General features: G+C 40.5%; 1 protein-coding gene across 1 annotated transcript in view; it reads right to left on the reverse strand.

Moving 5' to 3' along the window:
- Window positions 1-6,503, reverse strand: part of DYNC1LI1 (dynein cytoplasmic 1 light intermediate chain 1) — a 39,769-nt gene extending 33,266 nt beyond the window's left edge. Inside the window, exons 1-2 of the mRNA XM_080831540.1 lie at window positions 6,175-6,503; window positions 5,918-5,991 (exon numbers count right to left, since the gene is read on the reverse strand). Of these exons, the coding sequence (XP_080687666.1) occupies window positions 5,918-5,991; window positions 6,175-6,320 (220 nt within the window). The 5' untranslated portion in view covers window positions 6,321-6,503. The remainder of the gene's footprint in view (window positions 1-5,917; window positions 5,992-6,174) is intronic.
- Between the last annotated feature and the right edge of the window lie 21,244 nt (window positions 6,504-27,747).

Below are 27,747 nucleotides of genomic sequence, written 5' to 3' on the forward strand. Positions count from 1 at the left end.
GCAACAAGCTCCCTTAGTCTGCAGCCCACAGTGTTCTCCCATCTAACTTTGCAAAATTTCACTCAGATACCACCTTTTCCGCAAAATTTTATGTGACCTATTTAGCAATCATTTCATACTGACATATCTGATTTTACTACTTTGAGTTTAGACAGCAGGGATGGAATCTTATTTTTCTGTTTTCCACAGATGGAAATGCTTTCCAGCAAAGCATTTTATGCACAGCACGTTCTAATAAATGTTTCATGAATAAGAATAAAGAGATAATCTGTGAGGTCTTCCTAACAGCTACTCCCTGATTTTATAAGTAAAATGAGGCCCCCCAAATTAGTCCATGGTCACCCACTTGCTGAGTCCTTTCTTTTTCCTACCTCAAGCTGTGCCCTTGTTCACTCGTGCTTGAGCTCTCTCAGCACTGGAAGAAATATATGAACTCCTCTTACCACCTCTTAAACCTATGTTCAGACTATACCTCTAGTTGGAATAACAATGATACTTTAAATGAAAGCTCATCATCATTCATTCTGCACCAAATATCATACTCCATTACCCAGAAAACTCTATTAACTGGCATCTGTGCTTATTGATAAAACTGATGCCCATAATACCCTAAAGCAAGGGCGCACAAACCAGCACACAAATCTGTCTGCTGCCTGTTTTTGTAAATAAAGTTTTGTTAAACACTGCCACACCCATTCATCTATGTATTGTCTATGGCTGCTTGGGGGCTACAAGGGCAGAGTTGGGTTACTTAAGACAGAGACCATATAGCTCACAAAGCCTAAATTATTTACTATCTGGCCATTTACGTAATAGGTCACTGACTGACCACTGTAAAATACCACTGTCACTGGAGTCTCAAAACACTCTATACATGGTATATTTCTGATAGTGGGAGCACCTAACATGCAGTAAATAATTTTGTTAGTTCTTTGAAAACTACCAGTCCAATATCATCCATATCCATATCCAATATGTGGTAGCATTCTATTCTTTGTAGCATATCCCAAAACCAATTACTTCAGAAAATAGCATTAATATACTTCAACTGATCAAAATCTGTATTTTCCAGAAGTCATGGAACCTTGATGATCTTTAATCCCAGCTCCTCACAAGTTAACGGTTTCAGAGTGAACAGTCTCATTATTTTCAGTCGCTCCTCACATGAAGTTACTTCTGTGAACAGATCTTGAGTTTTGCTATGTATCTTTAGGTTTCCTACCAATAATTCAAGCATAATAGAAGCTAGTTTTACTCCTGAGTAAGAAAGACTGTTTCAAACACACTTCCTAAAGATGCTCAGCATTTTGTGGGGCTTTGCTGGCTGTACACAATCCTGGACTAGTGCCTTCAGGGAAAAATAGAAGACTCTAGATTTCCTCCCTGGGTACAATCAAACAGCCCACATCTGTAAGGAAATACTTTCTTAATTTCAGTCTAACTGCAATATGTCCTTAAAATAGTTCTTTAAAAAAATATTTAATAACCCACAAGCTTTAGAACTTAAATTAAAGAATGTGGGATCAGACAAGCCTTCAGAGATCACTAAATCCAAATATCTTAATTTACAGATGAGAAAGATGAGGCTTACATGATTTACCAAAGGGCCAACTAGTTTTCATTAATTTATGTTGGCCCCAAATCAGAAAGTTATACTGATGTTCTATTTATAAGCCAGGTCCTGTGCTGGAGGCTAAGATTATATATGAATCTTAGTACTAACAATGAATTAATTTAATCTAACTCAATGGGATTTTTTGCAATGAAATAGATATATCAGGATAATCAGACAAAATTCCTTAATATAAACTGCAAATACCTTACTTCTCCTACAAAGAGAGCTCTCGTTTCATTTAGGGAGACAGTCCAGTATATAGGTTAAGAATACTGGCTTTCTCTGCCTTCAGCTCAGGTCATAATCCCAGGGTCCTTGGATCGAGTCCCGCATCGGGCTCTCTGCTCAGCAGGGAGCTGCTTCCCTTTCTCTCTCTCTCTGCCTGCCTCTCTGCCTACTTGTGATCTCTGTCTGTCAAATAGACTATGGACTCTGAAAAACAACCTGAGGGTTTTGAAGGGGCGGCGGGGTGGGAGGTTGGGGGAACCAGGTGGTGGGTATCAGCGAGGGCACGGATTGCATGGAGCACTGCGTGTGGTGCAAAAACAATGAATACTGTTACGCTGAAAAGAAATAAAAAATTAAAAAAAAAAAGAAATAAAATCTAAAAAAAAAAAAAAAGAATACTGGCTTTGGGGCACCTGGGTGGCTCAGTTGGTTAAGCAACTGCCTTTGGCTCAGGTCATGATCCCAGAGTTTGGGGATCGAGTCCTGCATCGGGCTCCCTGCTCAGTGGGGAGTGTGCTTCTCCCTCTGACTTTCTTCCCTCTCACGCTCTCTCTAATAAATAAAATCTTAAAAAAAAAAAAAAAAAAGAATCCTGGCTCTGGAGGTAGGTTACACAGTTTAGACTCCTGATGTTCACTCTTTCTGGCTGTATAACCCTACAGCAATTTACTTAACAGCTCTGTGTTTGTTTCCTGATCTTTAAGGGGATAATCAAATGCTGTACATAATCCTTACATGGCTAGTACATGTAAGTGCTCTATAAATGTTAGGTACTGTTATTTTCCTCAGGGAGTTTCCTTAACAAAACAGAGGAAAAGTAACTAAGATGTGGAGAAAGTGCCCTTTAAAAAGCAGCAATTAAAATATAATTACAATCATTGAGGTAAAAGTTGATTAAATAAAAAGGGTAAAGAGGAAAAAAATAGTTCTTCAAAGGGCAACGGTAAGTTAAATCCTACTTAAAATACGTGCACAAGAAGTTTTGCCTTTAATATTAAAAACAAACTTAACTGAAGCCCATTCTCAAAATCTTTCAAGAGAGAAAATGGTTAAGCACTAATGTCATAGTGTTTCTGCATTTCACAACAGGTCACGCCTAGGTAGATTAAATGACTGCTTAAACACTAGTGCCACGGCCACAGTGGTGTCCCTCAATAAGATGCATCCTAGAATCCAACAAATATTTGGATCTTAGTTTAAAATAATTACTAGTATTTTTACTCAAAGATAGCCTTTTAAAAAAGTTACACAGTAGGGGGGTGTCTGGATGGCTCAGTGGGTTGAAGCCTCTGCCCATGATCCCAGGGTCCTGGGATCAAGCCGCCACACCCCCGCCCCCCATCGGGCTCTCTGCAGGGAGCCTGCTTCCCCCTCCTCTCTGCCTGCCTCTCTGCCTACTTGTGATCTCTGTCTATCAAATAAATAAATAAAATCTTTAAAAAAAAATAATGTTTAAGAAAAAAAAAAGTTACACAGTAGGAAGAATGCGTGGCCCTCTCTCCCTTGCAAGGAAAGTTGGAAAGCCATGCCAGAGTCAGGAACACAGGGTCTTAATAGCTGTGTGACCTTGGAAAACTCACTTAACAGGTCTTTAAAATTCATTATCTCATCCATAAATTGGTGCTAACATCTACCTCTCAGATTTGGAGGTGGTGAAAGAAGGGGCACAGCAGAGGAGATACACTAAGATTTACATGAAAATGCTTTGAGAATGGCTCATGCAGTATACAGTACTGGTCCTCATCCTCTTCTCACCCCCATAGGCAGTGGGAGGGGAGGCCATGTAGCAAGCTAAGGTTAAACTGCAATTTGTGTTGGGGAACATAAGCAAGCCTTGATCACTGTCCTACTTTAGGTTGTTTCTGGAAATGTAAAACCTTATTGCAGTCTCAGATTTTGTTTTTTAAATACAGGACTCCAGAGATCACCGTAATTCATGAAATACACATTAAGGCCAAGCATCCTCCTGCTTAGTACCCTCAAACTCATAACAAAGAAAACCACAATACCTATTTATGTATTTCTTTCCTCCACCAGCACACACTAATTGCTGCTATAACATGTGATGGTAAAATGTCTTTAAGCAATCTTTAGAGATGTTTTTAAAAATTAATCCTATTTATGTATTCAGTATAAAAATCTGTTCTTCTAAAGCTGAAAAGGACTTTGATGAATATCCCAACAATACTCAAAGAAAAAATTTTAATTTCAAGCTTGTATAATTTTATACTAGATGGAGCCTTACAAACTATCAAGCTCTGAAGAAGGAAATTTAGTCTGTTCTAAGTATGGAAGGATAGAAGTGTCTGGGGCCTCTAAGTATACTCAGTCACATACACGGATCCAGTGTCAAGCAGGTTAAAAAAAAAGGGTTAAAAAACAACAACAAAAAAAGCATGGTACAACCTCACCACATCAGGGACATAAAAAATGAATAAAACTGTCACTTTTGTTTCACTACAAAGAGAAACCTCTAAGTAATATCTAATGCATAGAAATAATTGGGAGGAACTTACAAAATGAAAACAAAGTTCAGGAATCTTAACCTTATAATGGTAGTATTTGAAAAGAAGTCTTACTGAACTTAGAGTCATTAAAAAAATCCACTTCAATGAGGTCACATTAAGTCCATTTTCGTTTAGCAGCTAACTGTAATTTTTTTAAATTAGTAAACTTATTTTCAGGGATTTTTTTTTTTAATTTTGACCCTAATCCATCTCTGCCCTATAAATATCACTTATGTGGACACTAATTCAATTTTCAAAAAGAGAATTCTAATAAAACATTTTCTAATTCAGTTAAGAGAAATCCATCACAAAAAGTCACCGTGCTATTATCACTTCATAAGCATTATTTCATCAATCCTCTCCATAACTCTAGGAGGGAGGCATTATTGTTTCTACAATATCCACTTTGAAGATGAAGAAACTAAGGTTTACAGATATCAAGGAACTTGTTTAAGATCATAGGGCTGTGACTGAACACAGGTTAATAAGCAGTAGGTAGTTTTAATCATATTAAAAACGAGGTAAAAACTGATTTTTCAACTAGCTCCATGTAGTAATGAACATCAAGAATCCTATATATTCTAGACTGGCAGCAATTCAGGAAAAATAAGTAATTTGTCTCTACCTAAACATTTTTATTAAAATAGACCCTGTCTATTGTAGCATTTGACTTCTTTGTTTCCTTTCCTGTTTTTAGATGTACAGAAAAACAGTCTTGAGACACCAATATCAAAGTTTTAAAATTTAACCATCGTTTTATAAGCAAACGTCGATATCTGGCACTTAAAGAATATGAAAGAAATGTCTTCTGCAAATGACTCAGGAGCTAAGCCTGCAAAAATGTGAATCTGTGATTTATTCTCCCTCAATGTCCAATACGCCCACCCTAAAAATCAGTAAAGAGACAAAATACATAACTTCCAGAGAGCAGAGGAGCTACAGAACGGGACTGAGACATTAGACCATTTCTCCTTATTAAAATTATTTGGCTGAAGGGACTGGACTAGTAAGGTGTTCTACTGCCCTTTACAAATTTCAGAATTGTAAGTGACAGTTAAAAAGGCATTGGCAACACGAGTCCATTGTACCCAAAAAAGCTGAATCAAGTAAGAACATTTATCACGATTACCAGGTCTCAATTTCTAGCTTCTCTGTCAATTATACAGAGTCAGCTATTAAATATTAATGATATGCCATTTGCACTGGAGCTCTTGCAAAGAGCCTCCTGCTAGCAATTTTTGTTATGAAAGAGAAACCATCCTTTTTTTCTAGGTAATTCCCAAGCCTCTAGAATCCGTCAGACGGGCTACCGCATTTGTCCTTCCCATGCGAGACTGTCAGGGCCACCTCCACATCCAGGGGAGGAAGGGCTCTGGGGAGGGCGGGTCCCCGCAAGTACCGGGGCCTGGGTCCCAGTTCGCCTTTCCCCCCAGCTGTCAGCGACAGGTCCGGAGGCGGGGCGGGGCCAGGCCCGCCTGTCCGCACAAAGCGAGCGAGCGGGCTGGCGGACCCTGACCCGGGCCGGGGTGGGGGCCGGGCGGGGCGGAGCGAGGCAGAGGACACTTACCCAGCAGCAGTACGTTCTTCCCCGCGGGGAGCTTGGAGCGCGAGCGGGTGGAGACCTCGCTGAGGATGCAGGACCTAGCAGGGAGCAAAGGCGCACGCTGAGGCCGGGGACCGGGGCCCCACCGCGGGAGGGACGGACTCGGCCTCGGCGCGCTTGGGCTGGGGCTGCCGAGAACGCAGTGGCCTCAGCACGGGATCCCGAGGTGTCCGCAGGGCCGGGAGTGTCAGCGGGGACCCGGGGAAGGGTGGGGTCGTTACCAAAGGTTCTGCCCGTCCTCGTCGTCGCCCGCTGCGGCGCCGCCGTTGCCCGACGTTAGCTCGTTAGCCAAGGGGCCCCCAGTGTAAGTCGAGGCTAATCCCGGCGGAGAGGAACCGAAGGACCCGACTCGCCCCACAGCCGCCATCTTGGTCGGGAATCACACCACTCCCCGCAAAGCTGAATGAGCGAAGCGGCGGCGGCGGCGGCGGCGGCGGCGGCGGCGGCGGCGGCGGCGGCGGGAACCCGGATATGGAGCATTCGGCACACGGGAGCGGGGCGGGGTCTGCGGGGGCGGAGCCGCGGGCTCTGCGGGGACTGACCGAACGAGGGAGGACGCACCGCGCGTGCGCTGCAGTCTGTCGCGCGCGCGTAAGGAATGCGCGTGCGCGGGCTGCCCCGCCGGTGGTTGTGCTACTTCCCGGCTTATACAGGACTCAGCGTGCGGAGGAGCCTCCTGCCGCCCCACCCGCAGCCCTGGGCTGCAGCAGAGCCGGTTAGGGTGTGTCAGGTGAGCCGTGCTCCCTCCCACTCTTCAGTCGGGTCCACAAACCCGCAGCTGGCGTGGAATTCCCGCACTGTCATTGCCCCCCATTCAGGCTGAGCGGCGGTCACCCACCTATACCGGCACTTCCCCCGCGCCAAGAGGAAAATGGGCCGCCCCGCCGCCAAAGAGGCTTTGTGCAGCCCGAGTCCGGAGTGTAACCTGGGTACCGGAGTTCTGGGCTCTCTACTTTGCATTCTCACGTGGTGCCGTGTTCCTCAGTCTTGGCCCCACATCTGAAGCAGGTTCCCCTGGCCACTAAGAGCTGCGTGACAGAAAAAGGATTGACGGGGCTTGCTTTAATAAGAGCCTCGATGTTTTCGAGTGAGATGCCCCGCGTGAGATTTGACAAGACCCGCTAGGTGAGTCATCCATACAGCCAGTCAATAGATGTTTTATTCAGCACTTACTATGGCAGGCACAGTTGGCACTGGGCATACACAGATGGCAAAGCACCTAAAGTAGCCCTAAAATAACTCCCCTTCTGTCAAAACTTGATGGTGTGGCCCTTTGTACATCATTGCTGTCATATTTGAAGATCACTTGCTAATATGTGATCTGATCGTTGTTGTTAGGCGAGTGAGAAAATCCACAGCTAAAGACTGTCTTAGTTACAGGTTAACAGTGCTGTTAGTAGCCTAGGGTTTTGGAGGCAAATCTGAGTTGAGATTCAACTCTATCAGCAACCATAGGCCATTTTCCTCACCTCTCCCGCGTCTTGGTGTCCTTATCTGTAAGACGGGGATAAAAGGACCTAGAATTTTTATGGAGATTAAATGGGATGATTCATGTAAAATGGCTTAGAACAGTGACTGACAAATCTTGAATGCTTGATACATGTTTATTTTTAATGACTAATGTTTTCCTTTATGGTTCAAACCATTCACATCTCACCAACCCCTGGAGCTGATAGGCCTAATGAATTCCTGCAGTTAAAACTCTTCATTTTTTGTTAGTTTGTTTATATGATTAGAAAAGGAACCAGAATCCAGTCTTGGGATTCCAGGCTTTCTAGGGATCCCAGGCTTTCTATGGTGACAAGCAGGACAAAGACTTCTGGGGGAACCTGAGTGTTTAAGTCACTGATGTAAAGGACGGCTGTTTACTGCACTGGGGCCCTTCGAGAATTGGTTCACTCTCTGTACTTTACTCCCTCAGTCATATTTTGTTGTCAGGTCATTGTTTCCCCCAATTTTGTTGTAATAGAGTTGTTAGTTCTGTATCATATTTACTTAACCTGGAAAGTGTTAACTTTATAATGGTTTCAGGCTTCTAATGCTCCATGACTTCTAGATTCCCAACTACCCACTTATACCGAGGTCAAGGTTGTATTCTGTGTAGTTTTATAATATCCCTATCCAGTGTTGTTTCATTAAGATGGCTAATAAGAGTGGTCATTTATTGGGGCGCCTGGGTGGCTCAGTGGGTTAAAGCCTCTGCTTTTGGCTCAGGTCATGATCCCAGGGTCCTGGGATTGAGCCCCATATCAGGCTCTCTGCTCCGCAGGGAGCCTGCTTTCCCCTCTCTCTCTTTGCCTGCCTCTCTGCCTACTTGTGATCTCTCTCAAATAAATAATAAATAAAATCTTAAAAAAAAAAAAGAGTGGTCATTTATGAGTACCTAGTATATCCAGGCACATGTGTTATGGTTTTCAATCCTCATACTTTGTAAAGAATTGGCAAAATTAAGTAATTTACCCCACAGGTAGGAGGTAGATAAATTGATATTTTGACTTTCTAACCCGTCAAATGGCCTATGTCAAATTACATTAGAATAAATGTCCTGGCAACTCTTGTTGCTGTTATGGCAAATATCTTCTTTAGAAATCTCTACATAACAAAAATAGGGAACTTTGTAGTATAAGGAAGTCTATAAAAGGGAAGAATCCAGCAGTCCCTTGGGATTTTTGTTATATAAATGCTATTTACAATTGAGCTATTTCCTATACTATGATTACTTTTCTTTCTTCCCCAACTTTTTCTTATATCCAAAATTAATAATTCTCTTGGTTTTTCATTTGCTTAGATTTCTAGGCCCTTAACTGTAATTCAGTCTCAAATTCTTGTCCCAGTTGTTTAAAACTTCTCATTAGGTATTTGAACAACTTCATCTTAAACACATTTTTAAGAACTTTCTAAACTGCTTCAATTTGAATTGGTTGTTCTGTGTGCCTAATACGGAGCTGTCATCATGGGATCTTCTCTCACCATTGTTGTGGGGGAATTCCTTTGCCTCATTCTCTTCTCTCTTTTTTTTTTTTTTTTAAAGATTTTTATTTATTTATTTGACAGAGAGGGATCACAAGTAGGCAGAGAGGCAGGCAGAGAGAGAGAGGAAAGCAGGCTCCCTGCTGAGCAGGGAGCCCGATGCGGGGCTCGATCCCAGGACCCTGAGATCATGACCTGAGCTGAAGGCAGAGGCTTAACCCACTGAGCCACCCAGGTGCCCCCTCTTCTCTTATCTTCTAGGAGAACTTCCCCCCAAGAGTTTGGTGAGGAAAGATGTATAGATACATTTTTGGAGATATCCTGCCAGGGGAAAAAATGGCATTCTTGAGGTGGTGCTAGATGAAAGCTCAACAAAGGAACAATTTACAAAGGTGTGGACAGTATTGAGATGGGGCTAGGAGGAGCAGGAAGATTTAGGCTTGAAGGAGAAAGAGGAAGAGTGTTCACTAGAATCCAGAGAGAGCTGCAGTTGTAGGAAAGAATTTCTCAATAAGGTCTGTGACTTCAGTAAAGAAACACAGCAATGACTTCTCTCTTTTTGGCCCCTCATATCTTGCCAGTTGGCCATGTTGGCCAAACCCAACCAGAAGCTGGAGGACAAGAGAATTCAAGTGAAGCAATACATGCAGGTCTACGTCCCAGAGCACAAAGAAGGATAGAGAAGGGTGGAAGGTGGATCTGGAGGGACAAACGAATGATATCCAGCACACCTTGTATGTTTGAAAATGCATTTAGTCTATACTCACTTAATGATAGTTTGGCTTAGTATAGAATTCTTTTGTTGCAAATACCTTCCCTTAGGTTTTTAAAGGCCTTGATGCCTTGTCTGCTAGATTCTAATATTGCCTCTGAGAAGTTCAAAGACATTCTGATTCCTAATCTTCTGTTATATGTTCATCTTTTCCGCTCTTTGGAGGCCTCTAGAACTTCCACAGATTTCCATTAACACATTCACTCCAATTTCCACTGTCTATACTCTCCTACCAATTTTCTTCCCAATTATCACAGAATAATAATCTATACTAAAGTAAAGCAATCTCTCCACTTACACGCTAGATTCCATCCTTCTCCTCAACTCTAGGACATTGCTCCAACAATCCTCCCCCCTTTCTTTATATAATCATTTATTGATTTCCACTGGATCATTTCCATTAACATACCAACATGCTGGTCTCCCATTTAAAAAAAAAAGAAAGTGGGGCACCTGGGTGGCTCAGTGGGTTAAGCCTCTGCCTTCAGCTCAGGTCTTGGTCTCAGGGTCCTGGGATCGAGCCCCGCATCGGGCTCCCTGCTCAGTGGGGAGCCTGCTTCCCCCTCTCTCTCTGCCTGCCTGCGTCTCTGCCTGCTTTGATCTCTGTCTGTCAAATAAATAAATAAATAAATAAATCTTTTTAAAAAATTTTAAAAAGGAAAGAAATCTCTCTCAACCCTACTTCTTCACCAGCTACTGCTTCATTTCTTTTGTCTCTTTAACAGCAAAACTCTTTAAAATAGTTGTCTTTATTTGGTGTCTTCAATTCCTCCTCCCCCTTGTCCTTATAACCCACTTCAATTAGACTTTTACCTGTCTGACTCCACAGAGACTACTTTTATACTTGTGATCAATAACCTCCTTTTTGCTAAATCCAGTGTTAAATTCTCCATTCTTGTCTTTCTTAACCTATCAGCAGCACATGGTACAATTAATTGGTCACTCCTTGTGGGTATCTGTCTTCCTATGGCTTCCAGGTCACCATGTTCTCCTAGTTCTTTCCCTGCCTCACCAGCTGCTCCTTCTTAATTTTCATCATTTCCTCATTTTCCTTACTACTTAATGTTAAAGGACTGCAGGGCTATGTCTTTGTTCCTCTTCTCCATCTATACTCCCTTAGTGATCTCATCCAGTCTCATTACTTTAAATCTCAAATGTATGATAAAAACTCCCAGATTTACCTCTGGAGCCCAGAGCTCCATGTGGAACTCTAAGTTAATATATCCAACTGCTTATTCCACATCTCCACTTGGAGTGGTGTCTAATAACAGGTTTCAAACTCAACATGTTCCAAGCTGAACTTCTGACCTTCCCAAGAAAAGACTCCTCAACCCAAGACCTTCCTGGTGGGTAGCAACTCCTTTTTGCCTGAGTCATTCTTGACTTCTCTATTTTTCTCACACCCCACATTGAATCCATTAGGAATCCTGTAGTCTCTACCTTCCAAATATACCCACAATCCAACTTCTTATCACTCGTCCACTGATGCCACCTTGGGCCAAGCTATTGTCTTTGCCTAAATTCCTTTAAAAAGCTCTTCGACATGGCAGCTAGAGGAATCCTTTAAAAATATAAGCCAGGTCAATACTTAGGGGCACCTCGGTGGCTCAGTCTGTTAAGCAACTGCCTGGGATGGAGCCCTGCACTGGGCTCCCTGCTCAGCAGGGAATTTGCTTCTCTTCTCTCCCTCTGCCCTTCCCCACCCTGTGCTCATGCTCTTTCTCAAATAAATAAATAAAATCTTAAAAAATGTATTTATGTATGTATACATATGCACATATACCCATATATGCACATATATGTAATCCAGATTTTGCCATTCCTCTACTCAAAATCCTGTAGTGACGCCTTATTTTAATCAGAGTAGAAGCCAATGTCCTTACAATGATCCATAAAGCTGGCCCCTACTTCCTCTTTAAACTTTTTTGCTCCATTCCCTCCATCGATTTCTCACATCTAGCCACACTGGTCCCACTGCTGTTCCTTAAACTGTTTATCCTTTGCATTAGCTGTTTCCTCTGCCTTGAAGGATTTAAGGAGCCGCCCAATCCAGTATCTTCCCCCAGACAGCCACTTGGCTCACTCCCACTCCTCCTACAAGTCTTTCCTCAGATCTCAGCTTCTCGGTGAGGTCTGTCCTGACTTACCCATGTAACACAACAACTTGAACCTTCACACCTGCAATTTCAGATTCTTCTTACCTTGCTTGCCTTTCTGTTTACCATATAACACTACCTTCTAGGATAGTATAATATTTGCTTATTATTATCTCCTAACATATTATCAAATTTACTTATTTATCAGAACTGTAAGGACTTCATTAATGAACTATAAGTGCGTTGTGCCTACAATATAGTAGAGAATCAGTAAAGAGTTGTTGAAAGTATGAATAAATGAACAGATTCACTCCTTGTCACCAGGGTTCTAAAATTTCAGGATGATGATGATGATATATATGTGTGATATGTACGTGTGTGAAGAGGGTACAAAAAATTCTTCACTCCAATACTTAAAAGCAGGACCTCTCTTTTGCAATATTTTAATCATTTTTTGATACAACTCTTAAAATGTATTACACATTCCCTTGCTTTAACAGGTTATGTAAGTACAGATTTGCCTTTTCTTGGAGGCTCTGGACTTCGTTAAATTCATCAATAACAGTACCCTGTATTTGTATGAGGAAGTGCTTCAATCTTACTGGGAATTCCCTGAGGTGTACCACAGATGTCTTTAGTCTGATTTCTAATTCAGCTGAGCCCTGGGGCCTGGAAGTGGGAAGTGGAACACAAGCCAGAAGAGAGACAGCTCCTTCCTTCTCCATCTTTCTGTCTCCTGGGAGCTACATGCCTCTCTTCTCTCTGTCGACCGTCATCTCCTGCTCACTCATCAACTTCTTAAAGGCCATGGATGGATATTCTTCATTTTAAGAAAAGGGATCGTTTGGCAGGCCCAAGAGCTCTGAAGAAAACCAGTTTGGGAGGGGAGCCTTCTGTGGGCTGAGGTGAGACAATACAGCCACTTCCTCTTTTTGTCGGGGATGCCTTCCTCTGTTTTTGAGAACTGGGACAAGGCAGCTACCCCTTGAGCTGCTTCCTGTTGTACTAACTCCCACAGGCTGCCTCCAACAGATTTTCAAATAAGACCTGCTTCACCCACTGTGCCAAATCCTGGCAATCACAGTTGATATAAATGCCATCTGAAAAGCCAAAATAAAAAAAAAGAAGAGAGAGAGAGAAAGAAAGAAAAGAAAAGAAAAGAAAAAAAGGAAAAATATTAAGCAAGGTGAGTGGACCCTTGAAGTTTGACTCTCTGAGCAACTCGAATAATAAAATAGTGTTGGAAAGAACTTCAGTGATTAAATAGTCCCCACACACTACTCAATATATGTTTTTTGTTGTTGTGCTTGTTGTTGTTTGTTTTTTGGTAGGCTCTTTTTTTTTTTTTTTTGGTAATAGAATGGTAATGTTAGCATTGGCAGATTCCTTGCTTACTAACTCTGCCAGCAGCAGATCCAGGGATTCAATTACAGGGAAAACAGATGCCCAGTGTTGCTTATTTTTGCTGCCCTTCAAGTCATATTTATCTCATTCTAAGTACCTACATAGAATGAATGAAATAAAGGCTATCTAATTCATTTTTCAGTCACCAGTCCCTTGAATTACAGACCTAACCTCTCTCCTACTACTTACGTAAGCTTTTTATCAGGTCAGCCCTCACAGAACTTCCTATCTTAAACAAAGAAGAAGTGGGGCAAATAAATACTCAATAGGAGGAATAAACTTTCTTGGTGTTTTTGCTTTTCCTTCATAGAAAACACTAGGAAGAGAATCTCTTCTGTTTCTAGGTCTAAAAAGATTTTTTTTTCATTTGCTTAGAAATGTATCATTGAAAAAGAATACCTCCTGAATATTTTTTAAATTCCAGGATAGGATAATGTTAGAATTACCTTCTCATTTCAGAATCAGCTTCTAACCACAATATCTGTATCCATTCCTGGAAAATGGGTGATGAATGAAAGGGGAACAGCATATAAATCATGTTCACCGATAGTGCAATGCACAGGGAAAATAACAAGATTTATCTTTTAGGCTATAAGAATGTTTCTTCTTCATCTAAGTGTTGTAATTATCTGCTTATACATTTTTAAATATAGAATAGATAGGATTTTTAGAATGTTTAGCTGTCATTGTTGTTTTAATCTGTTCTTTACCACTGAGAAGACAAAAGAAAGGTTCACTGATTATACTTAGTTGGATATTTATTACATAGATTTTTGGAGAATCTCATTTCCTTGTAATTAAATTCTCTGAAGTTCAAGTCCATTACCTTTTTTTTTTTCTTTAAAGATTTTATTTATTTGAGAGAGAGAGAACACTAGCAGGGGTGAGGCACAGGGCAAGGGAGAAGCAGATTCCCAGCTAAGCGGGAAGCCCTACGTGGGGCTCTATTCCAGGACCCTGGTATCATTAACTGGCTGAGCCACCTAGGTGCCCCCAAAGTCCATACCTTTTTTCAAAAAAAAATAGTGATTTTAATGTCACTTACTTCTTAGATTTCCAGTGTTACTCTGCCACTCTCTTTCCTAAAAGAGAAGATAACTATTAACTGATTTTATAGATCAAGATCTGCAAACATTAGGTCACAAAGGTCATTAAGTTTTTCTGCTTTGGGTGCTCTACATGAGGCAAAATGGAAAAAAATATGAAATTCCCTGGTATTTTTAGAAATGTGCTATCTTTTGTAACTGCAGGTGATATCATATTCATAACAACTTAGTCTGCTTTCATCTAGAGCTACTTATGGTCTCATTGCCTTTACTAAAAGTAAGCCTAGAATTATAACCCATTATATTGTGCACCAACAAAAGCATTATATATGTCTTTTTTCCCCCACATGGCAGAGGATGAAAGAGTTGCTCAATGGGAGATTTCTTTTAAGCAAAACGAATCAGTTATTTGACAGTATATAAGATCAAAGAGTTGTTTACCTGAAGATGTTTAAGGAGAGTCTAATGATCCTAATTTTTTTACTAGTAGAAAACATAGAGTTGCCTAGTAATGTAAAAGTGAAATCAGGAAGCAGAATGTCTTTCTGATCCTTTCTCAGTAAATGTCATTCAAACTTCATCTTACATTTCAGTTCATCCATTTGTAGATGAGCAATAGCCAGATAACCCACTGAAATTTACACCTTGATGTGTGTGTGTGTGTGTGTGTGTGTGTATGTATGAGCACAAATATATATTTTTTTCATATACTAGCTCTAGTCTAAGAAGTGTATTAACCATATGATCTCACAATACCATATTGAGTCTGACATTTTGGACTCTATCCATACCACCAAACCTAAGTAGTAGATTAAACAACGTTAATTATAAATGAAGTGATATAGACAGCTAATTTGCATCATTTCGATGAAATAAAACATTTGGACTCAGTGTTTGGAGTGAGGCAGATGGAGTAATGGGTTGCAGTCAAGGCTCCAGAATCTGACCAACCTGAGTTCACATCTCGAATCTGCCTCTTCCCGTGTGACCTTGAAGTTGTTTAAACTTTGAAGCCTCAGTTTGCTCAACTCTAATAGAATTGTCATGAAGAGTAAACATAATCTGACATACAGTAAGGACTCCATAAATGTTCGTGGGAATATTTACTCTTATTTGAGATATAAGGTGTTTTATAGAACAGAGTTTTTCTGTTCAAATGGTTTAAATGTTCCCTAATTCCCCAGGAACCTTGTTAAAATGCAGATTCTGGTTTAATAAGCCCAGGGTGGGGCCCATGAGCCTGCATCTCTAACAAGCTTCCAGGTTGGTATCCTTATTGTTGTATCACAAACCAAGGGTGTGGAGGAGGAAGAACACAGGCTTTGGATTTATCCATCCATGGACTGGAATCCTGGCTCCACACATGGTAGCAATATGACCTTGGCAAGGTCAAGCTTCCTTATTTCTGAGATGGAAAGAATAATATTTCTAATTAAATCAGTTTTCATTTAAATACAAAATGATGTATTCACACAATATGCAGGATGTTGTAGGTGCTTCACAAATCTAAATTCAGTTCATATGAAATGCTTTAGTGGTCCCTCTAGTATGGGAGACTGATAGTTTCCCTCCTGAAAGAGCTGAAAATTCCAATTGTCTTTGAAAACTTAATTAAAATTCTATTATTATGAAATCAATGTCGACATTGTTTTAAAAGCTTGTCATTACATGGCAAGCAAGTCAATTCATACCAGATGTTGTGGGAACAGATTGGGAAAGTGCCCTAGGCAAGTAGTGGGCCTAAAGTCACAGTGGATAGAATTTCTGCAAGTGTAGGTAACTGAGGAAAGAACCTAGCTCATGAAGCATTGCAACTTACTAGTATGACTTTTACTTTTTTTAAGTATGGAAAATTAAAAACATATATCACAACAGAGAGGTTTCATGAACCCCACATACCCATTACTAAGCTTCAATAGTTACCAGCACATGGCCAGTCTTTTAGTTTGACTCTTACCCTCTCTCTCCATCTCTGAGTTGTTTTAAAGCAAATCCAAAATAACGGCATTATGACATCCATAAATATTTCAACATATATCTTTAAAGATCTATTTTTTTGGGCACCTGGGTGGCTCAATTGGTTAAGCCACTGCCTTTGGCTCAGGTCATGATCCCAGAGTCCTGGGATCGAGTCCCATATTGGGCTTCCTCTGCTCTTCAAGGATCCTGCTTCTCCCTCTCCCTCTGCCTGCCACTCCCCCAGCTTGTGCGCTCTCTCTCTTTCTTTGTCTGTCAAATAAATAAAATCTAAAAAAAAAAAAGAAAAAAAAAGATCAATTTATTTGAGGGGTGGAGGGGCAGAGGGAGAGGAAGAGAATTTCAGGCAGACTCCCTGCTTATGGCGGAGCCCAATTCAGGGCTGGAGCTCATGATCCTGAGATCATGACCTGAACCAAAATCAAGAATTGGACACTCAATCAACTGAGCCACCCAGGCGTCCCTCAATATATATCTTTAAAAATAAGGATCCTGGGGCACCTGGGTGGCTCAGTGGGTTAAAGCTTCTGCTTTCGGCTCAGGTCATGATCTCAGGGTCCTGGGATGGAGCTCCGCATCGGGCTCTCTGCTCAGTAGGGAGCCTGCTTCTCCCTCTCTCTGCCTGCCTCTCTGCCTACTTGTGATCTCTGTCTGTCAAATAAATAAAATCTTTAAAATTAAATAAGTAAAAAAATAAAAATAAAAATAAGGATCATTTTTCTTAAAAAGAAAACCCCTATAATACCATTATAATAATTACTTCAAACAAAAATGCAACTATTGAATTTACATTTAAATTGCCATAAAATTTTTACTATAGGCAATAAGAAATACGTGTTAAAGCAAATTCAAAATAGCCCAACACTTTAGAACAAAGTAAATACACTTGTTCCCTAACAAACAAAAGAGGCAGAAAAATAATTGTCTCATCTACAGGACTGACCTTCTCAGCATCCCTCCTCTCAGGGCTCCCTCTGGGTCATAAATGGTCTGCCAGTTCTAGGTATGGATTTCTGCTCCACATTGTCCTCTGTATCCTGAGGCTTCCCCACTTAATTCTTTCTAGCTGAGGAGAGAGTGACTGCTTCTCACCTTAGTGAGGAGTGGGGCACTCCTGATAAGCTGATCTGAGGTCTAGGCTCTCAACAGAAAACGTTAGAGCTGGAAGGGTTTTCACAGTTCAGCCATTAGGTAAGAAAACGGACAGGAGTGTTAAGGGACTAAACCTTGCGAAATTCAGGTGAATTATTGCACATCTAATCTGACCTTTCTGTGATGATAAAATTTCCATTAAGGAGTTTGATTCTTATTTTACAACATTTGGTTAGTCCCTCTGATTTCCTGCTAAGGTCCAAAATTTCTTTTTTGGTTTGGACATTCAAAAATATACATGATTAGAGTAAAAGTTATTAAAGAAGATGTAAGGCTTTTCAGTGTTATCTCACTGAAGTCTTCCTTGAACTTCTGAAATTTCCATTTAATTTCTAATTATATTTCAAGTATATACATATCAAAAAATATATTGACATTAATATGCATTCATAATATACACATTATATAAAATTGATGTAATGACATCACAGAAAGTTTCCCCTCTTAGAATTTTCTTTTATTGAATGTATTTTACGTATACCATAGATATAAGATATATAATCCTCTTAGAATTTTTTAAAGAAAGCCCACTCTACTGGCATACTTTTCCAATCCTTTCTTCATTAGAGTTAGTCTTTGTCTTAAAAATAGGTGAACTTCATTCTCATGCAGATGTCTTCATACAGTCAATTGTTTTGTGTGTTTTAAATTTTTACATTAATTATATACTACATGTACATTTTGCAAATTGCTTTTTTCACTCAGTATTATATTTCCAAGATTGAGCCATGTAGATATATAGATGGGTTTTGAATTGTTCATTTTAATTGCCATATAGAATATGAAAAGCCACAGTTTATTAATTAACTAATTCACCGACATTAATTCCATGAATGAATGAATGAATGAATTTGCTGTCTCTCTGAGGAACAGTTAGGTTGTTCTATTAGACATCTTTTGTTAGAGTTATCAATAGGTGCTGTACAGTTTTTGCAAATAGGCCAAATGGCATCTTTGTAAATATATACTGATTCTTTTATTATTTATTAGAATAATAAATAAATTATTATTTATAAAAATAATAAATAATAAATAATAAATAAAAATAAATAATAAATAATAAATAAATAAATTAAGGTTATGTAATTATGTAATTGTTGGTTATATATGTGTGGACATGCCATTGATTTTTTTTATTAACATATAATGTATTATTTGCTTCAGGGGTACAGGTCTGTGAATCATCAGTCTTATACAGTTCATAGCACTCACTGTAGCACATACCCTCCCCAGTGTCCCTCACCCAGCCACCCTCACCCCCCAGCAACCCTCAGTTTGTTTCCTGAGATTAAGAAGCTCTTATGCTGGGCGCCTGGGTGGCTCAGTGGGTTAAGCCTCTGCCTTCAGCTCAGGTCATGATCCTAGAGTCCTGGGATCGAGTCCCGCATCAGGCTCTCTGCTTGGCTGGGAGCCTGCTTCCTCCTCTCTCTCTCTCTCTCTCTGCCTACTTGTGATCTCTCTCTGTCAAATAAATAAATAAAATCTTAAAAAAAAAAGAAAAAGAAGCTCTTATGTTATTGATCTTTATATATTGATCCTATATCCACCAATTTAGTGCTGAACTCTTATTCAAATAACTAATCTATAAGTAGATTTTCCTGTGGAGAATCAGGTTTTCTTAGCTCACTATTTTCCTTAACATTTTTTACTGAACAAGATAGAGATTTTTTGATTTATCAGAATTTGAGGGGAAAGAGCTGTTGAAAGCTAGAGAAACAGATGGTTGGTGGGGCTGTTTCCTTTGGGAAAAGCAGCCAGAGCTGGGGGACTACTCACCAAAAGCTCCCTCATGAAGGGTGGAAGATTTTTTGAAAGGAGTGTGACCTGCAGAACTTGTTGGGGCCTCATGAGATGACAGATGGCTGCGTAATCTGTGAGGTGATCCCTTCCTCTGTGTCTTAACAAATTTTTAGTAAAAATGAAAATAATCATGTTTTGTCTCATTGATATTTTTGCAGGAACTTCTGAAAATGTGATGCAGGGACAGTAGGTCTGAAGCTGCCTTATAACCACTGGAGCCAGGACTCAAACAAGCATGAGGAGGTAGAGCCTGAAATCCTGGGGAGGGACTGCTCAGCCTCTGAAAGAAGAACCTAAGCCAAGTTTCCTCATCTTTTTAGGGTAGGAAAGCTCCAAGTGATATTTGGGTTTTCACTGACAGTACCTGAACTGCGTGTTCCCCACACACTGTCAAAAGACAGGGTTCATGTACCTTCCCCCTCAGATTTCTTCTTTCAAGTTTTGAGTTTGCTGCTTTTATGGCTTTCATTGAAATTAGAGTGTTTGTGATCTGTGGAGCATGAGAAAAAAATGTCACCCTCAAATTATCTCCTTAATGGCTAGTCATAAGGGCAAAATTCCATCATTAGATTCATTTCCTCAGGGCCCTCTATTCATGTAATGAATTATGGCCTTCTATTAGCTGGGAAGTAATAAACTAGTTTTGGATAACATTAATGTTAATGTATATTAGTTTATCCATTTAACTCATCGCTATGGGAAAAGGAGAAGACAACGAGGGAAGAGCGTGGAGCCTAAGGGCAAACCACCTGAGTTAACTTCCCTCTTCCACTTATTAACTCTAATTGCTGTGTGCCTCAGTTTATTCATCTATGAAATGGAGATATCAATAGTATTTACCACATAGGGTGGCTGTGAAAATTGAATGAGTTCAATTTTGTCAAGCACTTAGAACAGTGCCTGCCACATATAAAGTACTACTTATTATTAGCTTTAATTATTACAGTCATCAGAGAGAAAGCAAAACCCTAAAGGAATGGCCCAAAGGACAGGAATAATGAGACAGGGAAAAACTACCTACAGTGTATGATTGAAACTAAACAGTTGGGGGCAATGAAGGGAGGGGGCATCTAGAGTAACACTGGGAGCTTTGAAGAAGAGGTACCAAATAGAAATGTTTTATCTTTTGAAGCTTTATACAGAACAATGTCTAGATATCTGGTTCTGGCATTTGGGAGATTAGAAAAGTTCTTCACCATATATAACGTCCATAGTGGCAAGCAATACTGCCATAATGCAGCATAAAAAAAATACCCCCAAACTCAGTGTTATACAACACAAGGCACATATTTATTGCTGTGGGTCTGCATGTCAACAGGAATTGGCGCTAGACTGTGTGTCTGCTCCATGGGGCTTATTCAGTGGTCCAGGCTGAGGGCTAGTGGCCACCTGGACCATGTTCTTCTTCTGGTGGAGGTCAGAAGCTTCCAGAGACCACATTCCATTGGCCAAAACAAGCCACGTGGCCAAGTCCAACATTCAAAGGACAGGGAAGTACTATTTTCCTATGGAGGTGGCGGGGAAAGGTGGGGCGAATTTTTACTGAACAATAGCCTTACCTTCCACACCTTCCATCTAAGACTTCATAGTTTCAATCATGTCTCTTCTCGCCCTCTGTTTTTTCAGACTGAGGAATTCAAATCTCTTTCTTCTGCCCTGATAAAGGAGTCACTCTTCCTGCTTTGCTTTCCCCTCTAATCTCCCTACCTTGTTGGAAAAGACCCAGTTTGTTCATCTTCTTGATTACATGTACATATTGAACTGTTGGGCTTTAAAGTTGAAAATAGATTCCAATATTCTTTTCTGTGAACAAGATGAATAAACTAAGTGAAAGGAAACTAACATTTTTGGAGTCAGCTACAAGCCAGGCACCAGGCTGTATATTCTCTCTTTTTTTAAAAAAAATTTTTTTAAGATTTTATTTATTTATTTGAGAGACCGAGATCACAAGTAGGCAGAGAGGCAGGCAGAGAGAGAGGGGAGGAAGCAGGCTCCCTGATAAGCAGAGAGCCCAAAGCAGGGCTCAATCCCAGGACCCTGGGATCATGACCTGAGCCAAAGGCAGAGGCTTTAACCCACTGAGCCACCCAGGTGCCCCCAGGCTGTATATTCTTTATACCATGTTAGATATTCTTCATGTGTTGTCCTTTTCAATCCTCAAAGTCAGATACCTCTAGGGACTAGGCAGGCAAATGAGTGAAGCAAGTGGGATATAATTTTCTTATTTCATATGTAACTATATTTCACAGTAGTACTGTTTATTTTATTCTACTCTCAATTAAAAAGAACCCTGTTCAAATTTAAGCCCCATTTTTTAGTTAATACATTTTCAGCAGGCTTTTTTCTCTACACCCAGCTTTTCCTATGGGCCACTTCAGAATAGCCCATTCAATTGCCTTCTTTTGACATGGACACACATTGCACACTAAACACCTAGAAATATTCTTCTCTTCCACAAAGAACACTGCTCTCTTTTAACTTTATTTAAATACATAGCCATCATGACCTATATTTAATTTTCCCAATTTTTGTTATAGATATCCATACAGAGATATTTCACATTCCTTTTGATATAAAAAAGTGACTCCACAAAAGTGACTCCTCAAGTGGCAACTAACGTTCAGCTGTATTGTTGGGGTTTATGAAAGGAAGTATATTCTACAGGAAATGTTGAGGACAGTGGTGAAATAAAGAGTGCGAGATGGGGAAGCATCGCTCCCCTCTAGACAATTATTGCCATTTAGGAACTGAAGCCCAGCATTGCCAGATCTTCTCTTTCTTTAGACAAGTCAGGAATCCAGATTTTTTCATGGAAAATTTCCCAATTTTTAAATGTCACCAACCACCCAAAATATCATTGGTTTAGTAAATCAGACATAGGTGGGCAGGATTCTCCTCCATCTGGTGACTCAGGGAACCGGGATCTCTCTATCTTGTGAGGCTGCCACCTCAACACCTGGTTTCCCAGGTCACCATCGCAGAGAATGAAAGAGATGAAGCATACCGACTCTTAAATGCTTTGGCCAGGAAATGACACACGTTATTTCATTTCACAATCCATTGATGAGATGGAGTGGCTTGATTCCAAAGAAGGCAGGGAAATGAAAGGGAGAAGTTGGATATTTGATGACTGCTCACCGCTCTTATCATAGCAGTTAATTCAAAACAAGCAGACAAACCAGCAAAATCTCTGGGCAGATCTGACAAAATACAAGTGCAGCCTAGATTCAATTGAGGGGCTAACCTACCGGAGTCATTTTGCAACTGGAAACAGCTAGGGCTCACAGAGGCAGAATGCATTGTCCAAACTATAGCTAATGAATGGCAGAACTAATTTTATATTCTTTTCCACATCATTCTACTGCTGGGTATTTTTTAATTGGTTGACTAATATAGATAGGCATTCATACTTCCTATGTATATCTTAAAACTGTCTGATATTACATAAAATTTCACAATTAACAAGAACTTTATGAACTGTAGTATTTGATTTATAGACTTTGGTATAGTCCAGTGTCCCAAACTTGAGCGAGCATGAGAATTAGCTAGAGAACATGTTCAGACAGATTACTGAGCCCCACCCCAGAGTTTCTGATTCAGTGGGTAGGAGCAAGGGGTAGATAAGAATTTGTATTTCTTTTAAAACATTTTTTTTAATTTTAATTTTTAAACTTAAAAAAAAAAAGTTTTATTTATTTGAGAGAGAGAAAGAGTATGAGCAGGGGGAGCTGGGCAGGTAGCCGGAAGTGGGGCTCAATCCCAGGATCCTGAGGTCACGACCTGAGCTGAAGGCAGATTCTTAACTGACCAAATCACCCAGGTCCCCATGAATTTGCATTTCTAATAAGTTTTTTTTTAAAGATTTTATTTATTTATTTGAGAGAGGGAGAGAGAGAGTAAGAGAGAGCATGAGAGGGGAGAAGGTCAGAGGGAGAAGCAGACTCCCTGCAGAGCTGGAAGCCTGATGTGGGACTTAATCCCGGCACTCCGGGATCCTGATCTGAGCAGAAGGCAGTGGCTTAACCAACTGAGCCACCCAGGTGCCCCACATTTCTAACTAGTTTTCATGTAATGTTGTCCTGCTGGCCTGGGGGACACACTTTAAGAGCCATTGGACTAGAATTAGATTCTAAGTTCTAGAATGAGCCCAGACAACAAATTAATCACCCTAGGAGGATCACTTGGCCTCTGAGTTCCATTGTGTCATTAGCACAGTAAGCATTTTGAATCAGTTCTACCCATTTATGAGTCCATGATTAGGAACTATCTTTAAAAACAGCCAAACCAACAAACTCTAAAATACCTGGGATTGATGGAAGTGGTGCATATTGACTGGAAAGAAGCATGAGGAAGATGCTGGGAATATGCTAGTTCTTGATCTGAATGGTAGTTAAATGTCAGTGCTTAGGTAAAAACTCACTAAGGTGTACATTTAAGATTAATGGACTTTATACATTCATATGCATATTAACCTCATTAAAAAGGTTAAGAATATGCTTCTTATAAAAAATAAAATTTAAATGCTTTTACACTAATTCTGATTTTTTTTTTACTAATTCTGATGTTTATTTTTAGTATGATACAGCTAATATTTCTCTCTATTGCCTTGCATAAATAATACCCACCAACATAATAAAAAGTGATGGAAAATAAAGTTTCAACATCCACACATTTGTGCAGGTAGGGAGTATTAAAATTGCTGCCAGTATGAACCTGACTCCATATTCTGTGTACCTGCAGAGACCAAGATAGTAAGGAATCTAGGAATATTGCAGAGGTTGAGGTGGAGATGGGAGAGCACAATCTTCTGTGTTTCATAAGTTCAGCCTGTCCATCAAGGAACTTTTGGTCCCCCAGTGACCTGGGTGAATATCATTCAAAAGGTCAACTTGGAGCATGAAAGTCTAAAGGATTTTACCTGTTTCCAACTAAGGGAGAGAAAGATCAGAAGTACATTTCACTTGCATTGACTCATTTAAAGAATTTGACCAAAAAATAAAACACAGAAAGAACAAAATTGTTAAATAGCGTAGCCAATTGTGTCTGATAATCTGGACATGAAGCATATGCCCTTGAATAAGAGAGAAGTGACTGATCTCCCAGTCTGTCTTGGTCCTTGCCTCTCAGGGTGCTGAAGCAAATGTGCATAACCTCTTCCCACCTTGGTGTTCAGTGATACTACGTTAGTAGCTTGAAAGTGGCTGTGTATCGGCAAGTGCTACAAATGGGGATGATTTAATTTTTATTTTATTTTTTAAAAAAGATTTTATTTCTGTATTTGAGAGAGAGAACTCGTGGAGAGGAGGGGCAGAGGGAGAGAGAGAGAGAAGCAGACTCCCTGTTGAGCAGGAAGCCGGATGCATAGGTCTCGATCTTAGGACCCAGAGATTACCCTCTGAACTGAAGGCAGATGCTTAACTGACTGAGCCACCCAGGCCCCCAGGGGATGCTTTATTTTAGCTAGCTGGCTGACCAGCAAGCACATCACTGCTTAACCTGCCTCTTGTAGGGGGGACATCTGGCCACACTGAAGATGCTTCTGGTCTCTGAAGTTATGGATTTCTTTTTGTACAATTGCAAGTTAGTTTCCTCATCTGGTGTTTGGTTGAAGAAACAGCTGGATGTTCCTATACTACAAGAAAAGCTGGCTGATTTGTATCTATATCTCTATAGAGCAAAATTTATGACTAAAGCTATGTAGTGACTGATTTTAGGCATTTTTTTCAAATTTAAACTCAAGGTAGTTCAAAGGTAATCATGTGGGCCCCTGGGTGGCTCAGTCGGCTAAGTTTCTGCCTTCAACTCAGGTTATGATTCCAGGGTGCTGGGATGAAGTCTTGCATTGGGCTCCCTGCTCAGTGGGGAGGCTGCTTCTCTCCCTATCCTTCCTCCCCGATCATGTTCTCTCTCTCTCTTTCTCTTTCTTGCATGTGAAAAAATAAATAAATAAAATCTTTAAAAAAAAACAAACCCACAATAACAAAGGTAATCATGTGCTGATTTAAGACCATAGCTGTGTGCAAGCAGCGGCTTCTAAGTGGGCTAATTCTCGTATTAATATGCATGTCCCAGATCAGCCAATGATTCATTTTGGTGTTAATCAGTGCAAGTCTGGGCCAGATTTAGCTAGCAACCAGAGCTGCATCTTGATACACTAAACCAAGCATACTTCTTTATTTTGGCCAAAACATTGCTATGATAACATGATCTACTCAGAATTTACTGAAACTCATGGGGATGTTTTTGGAGGAGCATTCACTTTCCTGGAGGTAAGGAGTTTTGTGGCATAGTCTGGGCCCTGTATCTAACTCTAGGATCTAAGATAAATTATTTCATTTCTCTGGACTTTGGAATCTTCATCTGAGGGATGAGTTGTATAATAACAGATAATCTCATATCCCTTCCAGCTCAGGACGAAAGGAAAAATTAAACCAGCTTACAGCCAGTGGTATATAGTATACAGTGTATATAAATATGCAAAGTCTATACGGTGTGATTGAAGAGGATACTTTCTGCCACTTCCCCAATATATCTCCTGCACTTATCTTCTGGTCCCATTGAGTCCCTGCATAGGATTAGAGTACATTGGCACCGTGGCAAGGAGATTGATGAAATAACTATTTCTTCCTACCTGTGTGTCTTGGGGCACATTACTTAACCTCTCTGAGTCTTAGTTTCCTCATCTATAAATGTGTGGATTGAATGCCTTCTTCCAGAGCTGCTGAGGATTAAGTAAAACTAAGTATGTGAACGGGCTTTGTAAGATAGAAAGCATAAAACAAATAATATCTTCACTGCAGTTTGGAAGATAAGGTATCAAAATTACAGTGAAATTCTCCTGGATTAATAATAAGAATAGAATGGTAGTTCTGTCTAGAACACTGAGGTATATATAAAAATCAGTTAACTCTTTATAACCCAGAAAACAATTAATACATACATGGGTTCTTAAGAGGTTGAAGAGTGGATTTTTCAGTCTGGAATGGTTATCTGGAAGGGGACCAGGTAGCCACCTGGTGATCCTCCTTGACTAGCACCCTCACAGCTCTGCCCTCAACTCTCAGTCACCAGATCATTTCTCAGGGACAAAGTCACATTGTCAGAGTTCAGACAGACTGGTGTATAAGGCAGAATCTCATTATATTAACTTACAAGGAGAGATCGAACTGCTGAGGGGCTGGACATTTGCTTTTTTTTTCTTCCTTTTTTGGTCAGCAAGTTCTAGACCCTTACACAAATAACAGCAGCATATAACAGAAAATCCCCAAGTACAGTGGCTTAAACAAGATAGAGTTTCTCTTTCCCATAAAAGAAGTCTGCACATATGCAGCTCCAGGCTGACATAGTGGTTTCAGTGTGTCATCTGGGATATAAGCTTTTATCTTTTTATTCTGCCATCCTCAGCCTGTGCCTTCCATGCTCGAGATCACCTCATGTCGCAAATGACTGCTGATGGCCCATCGTAATATCCACGGGCCAGCAACAGTTAGGAGGAAAGAAGAAAGAATGAAATACCACCCGTTTTTTAGACTTACCATTAGGTCCATAAACATTTCCACTTGCCTGTCATTGGTGAGAATCTAGTCTCATAGCCTCCTCTAGCTGCAAGGGCAGTTGGTAAGTGTGGTCTTTTAGGAAGGCACATTGTTTCCCCCAAATAAAATTGAGGTTATTTTATTAAAGAGGCAAGGAAAAGGATGTTGGGGTAGGCATTTCATTGCAGCAGCCAAATTATAATCATAATATGGCTGAATGAATGAGCAGAGAGGCTAGATTTATGATTTGTGATTTAAGGTGCTAACATTTAAGGCTGGACTTCTCAAACTTCACTGTGAACTAGGGACACCAGGGTTCTTGTTAAAAGTCAGATTCTTATGCAGAATATCAGAGGTCAGGATGGAAATCCCGCATTTCTAATAAGCTCCCAGATGATGCTGGTCTATGGACCACACTCTGGGTAGAAGAGCCTAAAGCATCATTCCTAAAATTGTTGGAGTTTTCTCTAACAATTGGAGGACAACAGCTGATGCAACCAGAGTATTACATGGGGATTCATCAGCGAGGGGTGACTTTCGTGTCCAGATTTGGAGCAAGAACTGGCTAAAGCTGAATGCACAGTTTGCTTGAACTGAACTTCCTACAGCAACTTTTGCATCCAGAGCATCTGCCCTCTGAGCAGACAGGCTGAAATTCCCTAAAGGAAAGAGCTGAGGAAGATGGAGGGGGAAGAGCTGTTGGGGGAAAGTGGGCACCCTGGATGTCATGGTCTTGACTCAGAATTCAGCCTATTATCTATTGCCTGCCCAAGAGAACAGACCACGGCTCGACTGAAGCAGGAATTTAATTTTGCACTGCCTTGGGAAGTCTCTGTGGAAGTCCCTTGGGTAGGGTCAAGGCCACCAAAATGCATATCCACATTTCACCACCCATGGGAAAGACCAAAACTACAACATCAAATATCCCTTGCTCTGCCTTTCTCCTACTTAGCCCAAACAGACTTCTCCAGATTACGTAAGGTACTTCTTTTTGTTGTATGTGAGGGCCCATATTTCCATCAACTGCCCATTATTACTCATT

Source organism: Martes martes (genome assembly GCF_963455335.1).
Source record: "Martes martes genome assembly, contig: scaffold_233, whole genome shotgun sequence".
In the NCBI taxonomy this organism is placed as follows: domain Eukaryota; kingdom Metazoa; phylum Chordata; class Mammalia; order Carnivora; family Mustelidae; genus Martes; species Martes martes.